Source organism: Bufo bufo, chromosome 8 (assembly GCF_905171765.1).
Source record: "Bufo bufo chromosome 8, aBufBuf1.1, whole genome shotgun sequence".
NCBI lineage: Eukaryota > Metazoa > Chordata > Amphibia > Anura > Bufonidae > Bufo > Bufo bufo.
The window spans coordinates 19,407,362-19,421,235 of NC_053396.1; the positions used below are offsets into that span (position 1 = coordinate 19,407,362).

Consider the following 13,874-nt stretch of genomic DNA (forward strand, 5'->3'; position numbering starts at 1 on the left):
TTGTAGCTTTAGTTTTTTCCATTTACAGCATTTTTACGGTTAAAAAAAACGAATATTCATAGATTTGTTTTTTTTGTGATTCCCCCCCCCATATATCAGAATGTACACGCGATTTCATGCGCCCCCTCATAGGTTACCACTAAAAGTGATGATGCGCCATATGGACAGTACAATAACCACCATTTGGTTATTGCGCACATCGGTTTTTGCTGTTGTTTTTCTGTGCTTTTTTCATTTTTCTCCTGGAGTTTTTTTTTTTGTCTTTCTGGCATCATTTCAAGAATGCAGCTTTTGGTGTTTTTTTTCTGGCGTTCACATCACCGTCTCTATGGTGGGGAAATGTTCCATGAAGAAAACGGTAGTGGGCGAACATACTGGGGGAGATTTATCAAAACTGGTGCGAAGGGAAAGTGGCCTAGTTGCCCGTAGCAACCAATCAGATTCCACCTTTTATTTTTCAGAGCTCCTTTGGAAAATGAAAGGTGGAATCTGGTTGCTAGGGGCAACTAAGCCAGTTTTGCGAATCCCCCCCCTCTGTTTGCAAAAAGTGCAGGTTGCCAAAAAAAACACGTGCTTTATCTAGCATATTTTTAATGGCAAAAAAACACCAGAGAAATGAATGTATTAAGGATTTAATGGCAGATTTCTGGCATGGAAAAGTGGCAAGTTTTTGCCCCAGACCTGATCTGTGCGAAAATGCACCATTTTCCGCACTCATCACTTTTGCTGGCATTAGAAACCCCAGTCTTGATAAATCCCAACCCATTGCTTTCTAGCTGTTGCCAAACTACAACTCTCCTCCTGTCAGGGCATGCTTGGAGTTGTAGTCTCACAACAGCTAGAGAGTCACTGGTCTGCGACCACTGCCTTCGAACTTGGATGGCTAAGAATCATGTGTAATGTAATGGCCGCCAACACTATGGCAGAATACAGCAGCCAATCAGATCCCTTCTTCTATCTTCTAACCTGTATTGGAAAAATGAAACATGGAATGTGATTGGTTGCTCTGGGCAATGTCTCTTTCTGCTCTAGTCACGAGGCCTAGTGTTTTTGCTCATCACTCCCAGCCTTTCCTTACTCCTATGTGACACATTCATGACAGATACAGTCCTGATCAAAAGTTTAAGACCACTTGAAAAATGGCAAAAAATCCTATTTAGCATGGCTGGATCTTAACAAGGTTCCAAGTAGAGCTTCAACATGCAACAAGAAGAAATAGAAGTGAGACAAAAAAAAAATTGAGCATTCAATTTAATGAAAAAAACGAATAAACTGAAACAGGCTGTTTTTCAGCTGATCAAAAGTTTAGGACCGCACCTCCAAAAAAAAACTAATCCCCCCCCCAAAACAGAAATCCAACTTCCAGACATGGACTCAGTAAGGAGTAGCTCCGCCGTTATTGTTTCGGCATGCTTGATGCAAGCGTTTCCGTGAGGTGAGTAGGAACATTTCTCCAAGTGGTGAAGACGGCCGCACGAAGGCCATCTACTGTCTGGAACTGTTGTCCATTTTTGTAAACTTCCCTTGCCATCCATCCCCAAAGGTTCTCAATTGGATTTAGATCAGGGGAACACGCAGGATGGGCCAAAAGAGTGATGTTCTTCTCCTGGAAGAAGTCCCTTGTCCTGCGGGCATTGTGTACTGTAGCGTTGTCCTGTTGGAAAACCCAGTCGTTACCACACAGACGAGGGCCCTCAGTCATGAGGAACGCTCTCTGCAACATCTGGACATAGCCAGCGGCCGTTTGACGCCCCTGCACTTCCTGAAGCTCCATTGTTCCACTGAAGGAAAAAGCCCCCCAGACCATTATGGCGCCCCCTCCACTGTGGCGCGTAGGAAACATCTCAGGTGGGATCTGCTTGTCAGGCCAGTAACGTTGGAAACCATCAGGACCATCAAGGTTACATTTTTTCTCATTAGAGAATAAAACTTTCTCCCACCTTTGAATGTCCCATGTTTGGTGCTCTCTTGCTCTCCAAACGAGCAGTTCTGTGGCGTTCAAGGAGACGAGGTCTTTGAAGACGTTTTTTGTTTTTGAAGCCCTTCAGTCTCAGATGCCGTCTGATGGTTATGGGGCTGCAGTCAGCACCAGTAAGGGCCTTAATTTGGGTCGAGGATCGTCCAGTGTCTTGACGGACAGCCAATTGGATCCTCCGGCTCAGCGCTGATGACATTTTTTTGGGTCTTCCACTTGACTTTTTTGTTCCATAACCCTCAGGATCATTTAAGAAATTCCAAATGACTGTCTTACTGCGTCCCACCTCAGCAGCGATGGCGCGCTGTGAGAGACCCTGCTTATGCAGTTCAACAACCCGACCACGTTCAAAAAGGGAGAGTTTTTTTGCCTTTGCCATCACAACGTGTGACTACCTGACAGAAAATGACAATGAATCCACAACTTTGCACAGATTTGGCCTTTTAAAGGCATGTGGTCCTAAACTTTGGATCAGCTGAAAAACAGCCTGTTTCAGTTTAATCGTTATTTTCAATTAATTGAATGCTCAAAAAATGTTTTGTCTCACTCTCATTTCTTCTTGTTCCATGTTGAAGCTCTACTTGGAACCTCGTTAAGATCCAACCATGTAAAATAGGATTTTTTGCATTTTTTAAGTGGTCTTAAACTTTTGATCAGGACTGTACAACACACACCTCCCCCGATAAAACTCACAATCGTGTCATAGACACCCAGTCTGTACAGCAGAAGTTGCTGGGATTTTGTATGAAGTAAGGGGTTGTATGAGATTAGAAAAATATGACTTCTTTGTGACAGAAACAGCGCCGCTCTTGTCCATGGGGTGTATTTGGTTACGCAGCTCAGCCCCAGTCACTTGAGGGTCAACCAAAAAGATGTAGTTTAGGCTCTGTTCACACTGGGGTTTGCAGAATACGTTGATGGTATACTGTAGGTCGCGTATACAGTGACATTCTTTGCCCATGGACTCCCATGAGGAAAAAAGTACGTGGAAGCCTATGTGCGACATTTTCCACTTAAAGGGTTATCCGGGAACTTGATATTGATGGCTTATCCTCAGGGTAGGTCATCAATATCAGATTGGCAGGGGTCCGACTCCTGGGACCCCCGACGATCAGCTTTTCGAAGAGGCCACAGCGCTCCATGAGCGCTCTGTTGTGTTCCTAGGCCACTGACGTCACCGTACATCGCAATACCAAGCACAGCCACTATACAATGGATGGCGCTGTGCTTGGAAAGCTGTGACGAGACTACAGCGCTCACCAGGGCTTCTCTTCATACAACTCCAATCTCCTATAGTTTTTTATGCAAAATCCGGATTTTTTTTTTTAAACATACACCAAAAACCAGAAAATGCCAGAAATAAACTGACGCCAACCTAAGGTGGTCCCAGCCGAGTGCATGCTTCCATTTTTCCCCCCACTCCTCTAGAAATGTCCTATTCATGTCCGCACGGACAGGAATAGGATATATTCTATTTGTTTGCGGGTCCGCGGAACGGACATGTGGGTGCGGACTGCACGCGGTGAGCTGTCCGCATGTTTTGCAGCCCCATAGAAACTAATGGGTCCACAACCGATCTGCAAAAAAAGGCAACAAAACCACGGCCGTGTGAATGAGCCCTAATAATACACTACCAGCTAAGCTGGTAGTTTGAGAATATGAGAGTTGGAAAATGTCATGTTCTGCATGGAAAGTAACCCGTGTGGATTTTGAAATCCACGGAATGTCGGGTTTTCCACGGATTTTCAGTGCAGATTTCACCCTTTGCAATGCAAATCCGCGTCTGTATCTGTGAAAAAGTCAGCGAGTAATATAAGTAGTGATGAGCGAACTTCTGTTTTCAAGTTCGGCGTACATGGTTCGGGTTTGGGTTATCTAAGAATTCCGTTATGGAATATATAACAGAATTCTTAGATGACCCGAAACTTGCACGCCCAACTTGAAAACAGAAGTCCGCTCAACACTAAATACAAACACAGCGAAATGCAGCAATTTTTTAAAAAATCTACAAGGAAATCCGCAACTACAAAACGACACTACCATGCGCACGTAACCTAAGGGTATGTTCACACCGCAGATTATGAGAGTGTCCGCCACGTATTCCACCGCAGAAACCGCTGCGGTTGTTCATTTTAGATGCCGCAGTCTAGCTCCACTTAATGTCCGCAGGTCCGTGCGACAAAGCGGAGATCTAGACCGGGTTTGTTGCACGCTGTAATCTACTCTAGCTTGTAATACATGTGATGTACCGCTGCTTAATCCGGCCACTTTGAAAAGCAGTGAGCGGTGAGTAAAACCCCCAAAAAGTGAAAATACGTTGCCGAACAGCAGCTTTTGCCAAAGTTTACGATTTTTTTGGGCACAGCGGAGATGATAAATGTCCCTCGCCTATCTGGTGGAGGGAGGGAGTGCACATATCAATCAGTGAAGGCCAGGCAGGTACGTAGCACAGGGGTGGCTCCGCTTCCTCGTGTCACCGCTTGTGTGCTTGTTCTCTGTCATCTCCCAACCACTCAGCTCATACATGATATGGACTACAACCCCCCCCTCCCGCACTGTCACTCACAACCTCCTGCCTTCCCGCCACTCCCTCTTCTAGTGCTTGCCAGAAACAGCTGCTGAGGAAAGCGCTGCTTGGAGACTCCAGGTGTATGGCAAGGCGACAGGTATGAGCGGCGGCGGGGGATTGGGTTAGACCGAAATTCAGTAGTTTGTGTCTCATTTCACCTTACGAGCCCTAAACTCGTAAGGCGAGTAACTGCTGGGCCACCCTGGTTAGATTTTTTTTTAGGGCCAATGTAGGGGAACGGGTTACGCACCTCAAATTCGATTATGGGTGAATATCAGGAAATTGCTTAAATGGCAGTTGCCCGTTATGTATCTGATCGGACGAGCTTTACGGTATGGTTCAGGTGTGCCTGGGCGGTATAAGTCTATCGACTAGGATATAGGTCGCTGATAACAGCAGCCTGAATTCTGCCTCAAGCCGCCATAAAATTGCAAAAAAAACTGAATAGGAAATAATTGTCATTGTAAGAATCAGGAACAAATTTGTCATAGGAAAAATCTACTAATGGAATAATAATAGGAAGACGTGATCCCCCCATACACCAGGATCACGCGATCATGAAAATCACCCTGTGTAAACCAATTATCTATGCATGCCGTATATGCCGTTTGTCGGCCCTGACCCTAAAATCAGTCTTCTCTCGTAGCTCTATGTAATTGATGGTCCTCTGTTATTCCTGTTATCAGCCCGGATGACCTACATGTTCTAGGACGGATTGACAGGAAGTGTTGACTGTCCCTGACCCCCATGATCACTACTTTATCCCACCGGTATTGAGTACCTACAATGCCGACTTTAAGGTTCGCATCCAAACACGTATGCCGCTTGTATCGTGTGATTGGTTTGGAGCTAGGTCGTACAGCGACAGCATTGCAGGTCGCCCGGCGAAACGAGGGGTTAATACTTGCCTTTATGTGACTTGCACTTACACGTTATAGGTGGAGTTCGTGGTACGTAAAGAAGAAAATGCAGTAGCAAACATGCCGGAGATACCAGGAAATTCTTCTAAAAATATCAGGAGGACTAAAGGGGTTGTCCAGGGCTAGAAAAAAAGATGGCTGATTTCTTCCATAAACAGTACCCCCCCCTGTCCACAGGTTGTGTGTGGTAGTACAGCTCGGCTCCATTCACTTCACAACCCGTGGACAAGTGTGGGGCTGTTTTTTTTGGAATAAAGCAGCCATTTTCTTCTATTCCTGAAAAAAAAAAAACTTTAAGCCGGTGTTGGATGGCGAAAAATGTGCTTTGCGCGTGACGGTAGCAGGATGGCCGACGACCAAAATGATGTGACCCTTGAAACCGATTGCAAATCTCATTAAGCCTGTCTGAGTACAAGCAATAAGAGCCCCGTCCTGTATTTAAATGGGCAGTTCACCATTATTATTAACATTAGTGGGAAAAAACATGACTGCATTTTCTAAAAACAGCCTGAGCAGAAGTAATAAGAGCACCGTCCTGTATTTAAAGGGGCAGTTCACTACTGTTATTAACCACTTCACATCTGGGGCATTTACCCCCTTCCTGACCAGGCCTAATTTTGTAAATCTGACATGTGTCATTTTATTGGGTAATATACTTATCCAAGCCATTCTGAGATTGTTTTCTCATGACACATTGTACTACATGACAGTGTTAAATTTTAGTTAATATATTTCACCTTTATTTATAAAATAATCCAAAATTTACCAAAAATTTAGAAAAATTAGCAATTTTCAAAATGTCTATTTTTCTGCTTTTAAAACAGAAAGTGATACCTCATAAAATATGTATTACTTAACATTCCCCATATGTCTATTTTATGTTGGCATTATTTTGTAAATGTCATTTTATATTTTTGGGACATTAGAAGGCTTAGAATTTTAGAAGCAATTCTTAAAATTTTTACGAAAATTTCCAAAACCCACTTTTTAAGGACCAGTTCAGGTCTGAAGTGACTTTGTGGGGCTTACATAGTGGAAGCCCCCCATAAATGACCACATTGTAGAAACTACACCCCTCAAAACTGATTTTACAAGCTTTGTTAACCCTTTAGGTGTTCCACAAGAATTAAAGGAAATTTCACTTTTTTGGCAGATTTTCCACTTTAATCCATTTTTTTCTTTAACACATCGAGGGTTAACAGCCAAACAAAACTCAATATTTATTACCCTGATTCTGCGGTTTACATAAACACCCCACATGTGGTCGTAAACTGATGTAAGGGCACACGGCAGGGCGCAGAAGGGAAGGAACGCCATATGGTTTTTGGAAGGCAGATATTGTGCTCGACTGGTTTTTAGACACCATGTCCCATTTTAAGCCCCCCTGATGCACCCTTACAGTGAAACTCCCAAAAAGTGACCCCATTTTGGAAGCTAGAGGAAAAGGGGCAAGTTTTATTGGTACTATTTTAGGGTACATATGATTTTTAATTGCTTTATATTATGTTTTTGTGAGGCAAGGTAACAAAAAAAGTTCTGTTTTGGCACTGTTTTTATTTTTTACAACATTCATCAGGGTAGATCATGTGCTATTTTTCTAGAGCAGGTTGTTACGGACGCAATTATATCAAATATGTCTACTTTCTTTGTTTATTTCAGTTTTACATAATAAAGCATTTTTGAAAAAGAAAAATGTTTTTGTGTCTCAATTTTCTGAACGCCATATTTTTTTCTATTTCTCAGCCGATCGTCTTATGCAGGGGCTTTTTTCTTGCAGAAAGAGTTGACGTTTTTATTGGTACCATTTTTGGGTACATATGATTTTTTGATCATTCATTATTACACTTTGAGACAAGGTGACCAAAAAATTGGTTGTTTTAGCACAGTTTTTATTTATTTTTACAGCGTTCACCTGAGGGGTTAGGTCATGTGACACTTTTATAGAACAGATTGTTACGGACGTGGCAATACCTAATATGTATACTTTTTTCTTATTTCTTTAAGTTTTACACAATAATAGCATTTTTGAAACCAAGAAAATAATGTTTTAGTGTCGCCATAGTCTGAGAGCCATAGCTTTTTTATTTTTTGGCTGATTGTCTTAGTGAGGATCTAATTTTTTGCAGGATGAGGTGACGGTTTGATTGGTACTATTTTGGGGGGGCATACGCCTTTTTGATCGCTTGGTGTTGCACTTTATGTGATGTTAGGTGACAAAAAATTGCTTTTTTTGGCACTGTTTTTATTTTTTATGGTGTCTATCAGACGGGGTGGATCATGTGATATATTTATAGAGCCAGTCGTTACGGATGCGGCAATACCAAATATGTCTATTTTATTTTATTCTTTCTATTTTTAACATTTTTTTTAAATTACTTTACCAATTACTTTTAATTGGGGATTTATTTACTTTTTACATGTGAAACCTTTTTTATTTTTTTTATTTTACACTTTGCGTCCCCCATAAGGTCATACAAGACCTGTGGGGGACATTTAACTTCATTTATTTAATTATTTTCACTCTTGATTTCTCCTGTAACTGGGGCCGACATAGTAGCCCCAGTTACAGTGGAAATACAGCCCCCAGAGAGGCTGCACAGCGGTCTACACCGCTGTACAGCCTCAGTGCAGGGCTGATCGTGGTCTGTGGAAGACCCGACAGCTCCTGCACTCTCCCGGGGCCGGCGGTCACATGACCACTGTGCCGGACTATGCGCTTTCTGATATGTATACACAGCGCTCGCTGAGCACTGTGTATACAGCTATCTAGAAGGCAGGGACAGTTCCCAGGTATCCTCTCTGGGGTGGCCTGCAATTACTGACAGCGGGCAACCCACTCGGCAGCTGCATGATTAGCGTGCAGCTGCCATCTCTGAATGGACGTTCCAGAACGTCCATTTCAGAGATAAACATCCACCCATAGGACGTTTATATCCTATGGGCGGATGTGAAGTGGTTAATATTATTAGAAAAAAACATGGCTGTCATTTTATTAAAACAGCCTGAGCACAAGCAATAAGATCCCCTATCTGTATTTAAAGGGACAGTTCACTATCATTATTAGAAAAAAACATGGCTGCCTTTTTTCTTTTTGTCCCCCAAATTTATTTATTAGCAAAGAAAAATACTAAATAATTTTTCATACAACTTGATCTTTAACATCATTAAATTTCTTATTTTTACCCCAAAACCTCCTTGCAACGTGTCTCCTATCCCTTCCGATGTCCAAGACGTAGAAGGGATGACGGTGGGGTGAAAGCAGGAAGACTCAAGACTTCCAAATCCCCCATATCTTATTCCATTTCTCCTCAATATTTCTTTGTATAAGATTTTTTCATATCTCTTAGGGCTCATTCACACGAACGTCCGCAATGCACGGGCACTGACCGCGGGGCAGCCGCATGCGGATTGCAGACCCATTCACTTGAATGGGGTCCGCAATCCGTCCGATCCGCAAAAATATAGAGCAACGGAAGTACGGAACGGAACACCACAGAAGCACTCCGTAGTGCTTCTTGAAGTGTTCCGTTCCGTGCTTCCGTTCTGCATCTCTGGATTTGCGGACCCATTCAAGTCAATGGGTCCGCATCCGCGATGCGGAATGCACACGGAATGGTGCCCGTGTATTGCGGATCCGCAATGTGAATGAGCCCTTAATCTTATTAACCATATATAAACGCTAGGAATATTTCGTGAAAACCAATCTCGCGTAATTAAAAGTCTCGCCCAAAAAAGTATTTTAATCAAAAGAATTCTTTTATAGTTATCACAATTAGTCATTATTTTCCCCCAATCATCTGGCTGGATCCTTAAAGCAGATCCCCAAACCTTTTGTCCGGGGGAACGCATATTATTAAATAGTGCTTCAAGAAGCACTTTATAGAGTTGAGAAATTTTAAACTCCTGCCCCAAATTTCCCATCAAATCATTCAAAGGTGTAAAAGAATCTATCTGTAACAAAAATTTCCCCTTTACACTAAACAGTGCCGAACGTATCTGTAAATATCTAAACCAAGATACATTAACTATGTGCTCTCTTTGTGAGAACTCCAAAAAAGGAAGTATACCTCCATTACTCACCACTTGTGCAACATACAGAATATAGTTTTTTGCCAGTATTTATCTTCAGCTAGATCGTCCAGCTTCTGTAAAAATAGTAATTGTGCCAAAGAGGTGTACAGCGGAGAGATCCCCTTATTCCCAACCAACCTCTAGTAGTGATCCACGTCTTAATAAATAACTTTCTAGATTCCCTATAATCCTGATGAACTCTAGATAATAACCCGGATTCTAATAATGTAAACATATTATTATATGTAGATCTACTCAACAAATTCCTACAAAGTGGACCTTCCTCCCAGTGGTTACAAAGCCATAGCTGTGAGGCTATAAAATAGCCCTTAAAATGGGGAAGGTTCGGCCCTCCCTGTTCCATCGGCTTATAAAGATACTCCACTTTGAGTCTCACCCGCTTTCTTCCCCACAGCAGAACATTAATAATTCTCTCTATTAAGGCCTCTTTCACACTGGCGTGTGCGCCCCGTTGCCGTATTGCGGATCCGCAATACACGGGTGCCGTTCCGTGGGCATTCCGCATCACGGATGCGGAACCACTCACTTGAATGGGTCCGCAAATCCGGAGATGCGGAATGGTGCGGAACGGAACCCTACGGAAGCACTACGGAGTACTTCCGTTCCGCAAAAAGATAGAACATGTCCAATCTTTTTGCGGAACTGCCAGATCGCGGACTCATTCAAGTGAATGGGTCCGCAATCCGCTGCGGTTGCCCCACGGACTGTGCCCGCAATATGGCAACGGGCCGCACACGCCAGTGTGAAAGAGGCCTAACTAAAAAAAATGTATCCTCAATCCAAAACGGGGAATTCCTAAGAATATAGAGGAGTTGGGATAATATCACCATCTTAAAGGGAGTCTGTCACCTACCTGACCGGTTTCAAACAGGTGACATTGTTCAGTGGGGCACAAAGACATGACACAGATGTTACCCGTGTTTAGTTCCTCAGATGCTTCAAATCGCCCAAAAAGTAGTTTTTATCATATGTTAATGAGCCGTCGCAAGTGCCCAGGGGCGGAGAGTTTTCCGAAAGTGCCCAAGTTCTCCCGCCTCACTCGCGCCTAACTCCGCCCCTCAGTAAGCTCAGGCCAGCCATATGATATAAACTACTTTTTTGGGCGATTTGAAGCATCTGAGGAACTAAACACGGGTAACATCTGTGTCATGTCTTTGTGCCCCACTGAACAATGTCCCTGTTTGAAACCGGTCAGGTAGGTGACAGACTCCCTTTAACCAGGGATATTCTGTCAGCTCTAGATAAGGGAAGTCGAAGCCATACCGTCAATCCTGACCTCAGCTTACTTATCAAAGGAATCAGATTATTGTAAAAAATCTTCGACTTTAGGGGATATAGTCATGCCCAGATATTCAAATGAATCAGAAATCCTAAGTGAACTCAAGGGCCCCTCAATAGAATATTCAGGTCTATCCACAGGCATAACCGTTGTCTTTGGTCAATTGATATCAAAGCCCGAGACTGCACCAAAAGCGTTAAAGGGGTTGTCCGGGTCTAGAGCTGAACCTGGACATATCCCCATTTTCACCCCGGCAGCCCCCCTGACTTGAACATCGGAGCAGTTCATGCTCTGATACTCTCCATTGCCCCGGGCTTAATCGCGCAGGGAAAAGACATATTCAGGAGTTCCGGTGACGATCCGGGCTCTCCATGGGGCTGCCAGGCGGAGGCTTCTGCCTAGCAGTGAGCCCTGTGACGTCACCGGCACTGATGGGCGGGCTTTAGCGCTGCCCTAGCCTGTAAAACGGCTAGGGCAGCGCTAAAGCCGGCCCATCAGAGCCGGTGACGTCACTGAACACACCGCCGGTTGGAAGCCTCCACCCGGCAGTGTGTTATTATAAATAATAAAGGGAGAGCATCGGAGCATGAAATGCTCCAATGCTCTTGTCAGAGGGGCTGCCTGGGTGAAATTATGGGTATGTCCGGATTCAGCTCTGAACCCGGACAAACCTTTTACCTATTTGAATAATTTCGGGAAGTGAAACCCTTGTTAGGATTAAAGCCATTTTCATCCGGGTGTATAATTGATGTAATGACATTGGATAGGCTTGTAGCCAGAATTCTTGAGAGAAGCTTAATATCTGTATTCAGTAAAGAAATCGGCCTATATGAGCCCATATCAAGGGCATCTCTCGCCCTTTTTCAATATTAATATTATTACAGCCTTTGTCATTGATTCTGGAAGGCTACCCTCCTCAAATGATCCTGAAAACACCTTCAATAAACGAGGGAGGATAGTCTCTCCGTATTTACGATAGAATTCATATGGGAGTCAAAAACAGCCTGTCTTAGCCCAAGCGATAAGTGCCCTGTCTTGTATTTAAAGGGGCAGTTCACTATTATTATTATTATTATTATTATTATTATTAGAAAAAACATGGCTGCCTTTTTCCAAAAACAGCCTGAGCTCAAGTGATTAGAGCCCCATCCTGTACTTAAAGGGGCAGTTCACTGCTATTATTAATATTATTAGAAAAAAACATGGCTGCCATTTTCCAAAAACAGCCTAAGCACAACAGTCTGTATTTAAAGGGGCAGTTCACTATTATTATTTTTATTGGAAACAACATGGCTGTCATTTTTCAAAAACAGCCTGAGCACAAGCAATAGGAGCCCTGTCCTGTATTTAAAGGGGCAGTTCACTATTATTATTATTATTATTATTATTATTATTATTAGAAAAAGACATGGCTGCCGTTTTTCAAAAAACAACCCGAGCACAAGCAATTATAGCCCAATCCTGTATTTAAAGGGGCAGTTCGCTATTATTATTAGGAAAAACATGGTTGCCATCTTCCAAAAACAGCGCCACACCTGTCTGTAGGTTTTGTCTGGTATAGCATCCATTGAAGTGAATGGGGCTTAGCTGCAATACCACACACAACTTATAGGCAGGTGTGGCGCTGCTTTTCTAATCCTGGACAACCCCTTTAACAAATGTGAACCACCACAGAGGGCGCCGGTCTGTCTGCATTGGTGCGTCCGGCAGGCAGCCCGCGTACAGTGATCACATACTCGGTATGGGAGTTAGGGATGATCAGGAGCCTAGGAAAGATGGGTGACAACTTCTATGTGACCTGCGATGATGGACTTCTTGGTTGTCACCCAGCTTTCCCATATACACATATAATAATTAGGCCCTTGACCAAAGAGAACAAGCCAATGGCCTATTCTAATTATAAAAGGTGGAAGCCAAACTGGGGTGATAAAGAAGGGCTGCTTTAAAGCAGATAGTATACATGAACTCTCTTCTATAGGTTTTCATGCTAAGTGTCAGTCTTCACTGTACTTCTAGCATTCTATTCATGAATCAGGAAGACTGGGATGACCATAGCCAGAAAGAAGAGTGTTTTCAAACAATCCCTTCCATTCCAACGCCCACCCCGATCCGTATACAGTATATCGTGTCTCGAAGTGCACATTTGTCTGCAACTTTCTGCTCCCCTGTCTGTGAATCACCCGTCCGTCTCATGCCGTAGGTTTCTTACCACTTCCCTTTTTTATTTTTCTGTTTTTCAGGGCTCCAGCCCAAGAACCCGGTGCTTGTCAAGAGCCTCTCCTTGGAGCCAGCTCATATCTCGGTGCCCCCAGAAAAACCCCAGCGTCTCCGATCTGACCCCGGAAACTCAGCTGACTGCAATGGGATCCCCCAAGATCAACCCAGTCCCAAACCAGCAGCTCCCCGGCGCCCCCCGCAGACCAAACCCGAAGGTGAGCTCCCTATGAATATAGAAGGGAAGTGAAAACGGCAATACCGCGGAGTGACCACAGTCCAAGCGCATGAGACAGAAATAGAGCGCGTGTTATGATGTTCTGCAGCAGCTGGGACACAGCGCAGTGCAATCAGTGCCGCAGCTGCTCAAAAGAGGGAGGAGAACGTCATGTCAGAAGATGAGTAGTTGGCACAGGTGGAGCCGCAGCAGCTGTGGAATGAAGAGATGAGTGGCGCCCACTTGGCGCCACTCATCTCTGTATGATTATTGGGTTCTGACATCATTATTCCCAGACAAGTCAAAGGGAAAATTTCACAAATTAATCCGAAACCTAGTTTTGAGATGATTTCCTGCTGCTGATCCTGACGCCTCTGGTGCCTTTAGGGAAGGCTCCAGAGATTTGAGACTGGGATTATTTTCCGTGGATGTAGACCTATAGGGAGAAAGAATAAGCGGCTGTCAGGCACTTCCGGCGCCGCTTATCTAAAATCAAGCATATCTGACTCTTGTTTCACACAGCAGCAAATGTCAGGGACCTCATGCACACAACCATATGTGTTTTGTGCGTCCACAAAATATGGATAATGTCCGTGTGGCATCTGTTT

The 13,874-nt window shown here is 43.7% G+C and overlaps 1 protein-coding gene across 3 annotated transcripts in view; it reads left to right on the forward strand.

Moving 5' to 3' along the window:
- Positions 1-13,874, forward strand: part of FGD1 (FYVE, RhoGEF and PH domain containing 1) — a 97,213-nt gene that overhangs the window by 52,544 nt on the left and 30,795 nt on the right. For all 3 annotated transcript variants that reach the window (XM_040404946.1, XM_040404948.1, XM_040404949.1), the window contains exon 2: positions 13,076-13,267. In XM_040404946.1, the coding sequence (XP_040260880.1) occupies positions 13,076-13,267 (192 nt within the window). The remainder of the gene's footprint in view (positions 1-13,075; positions 13,268-13,874) is intronic.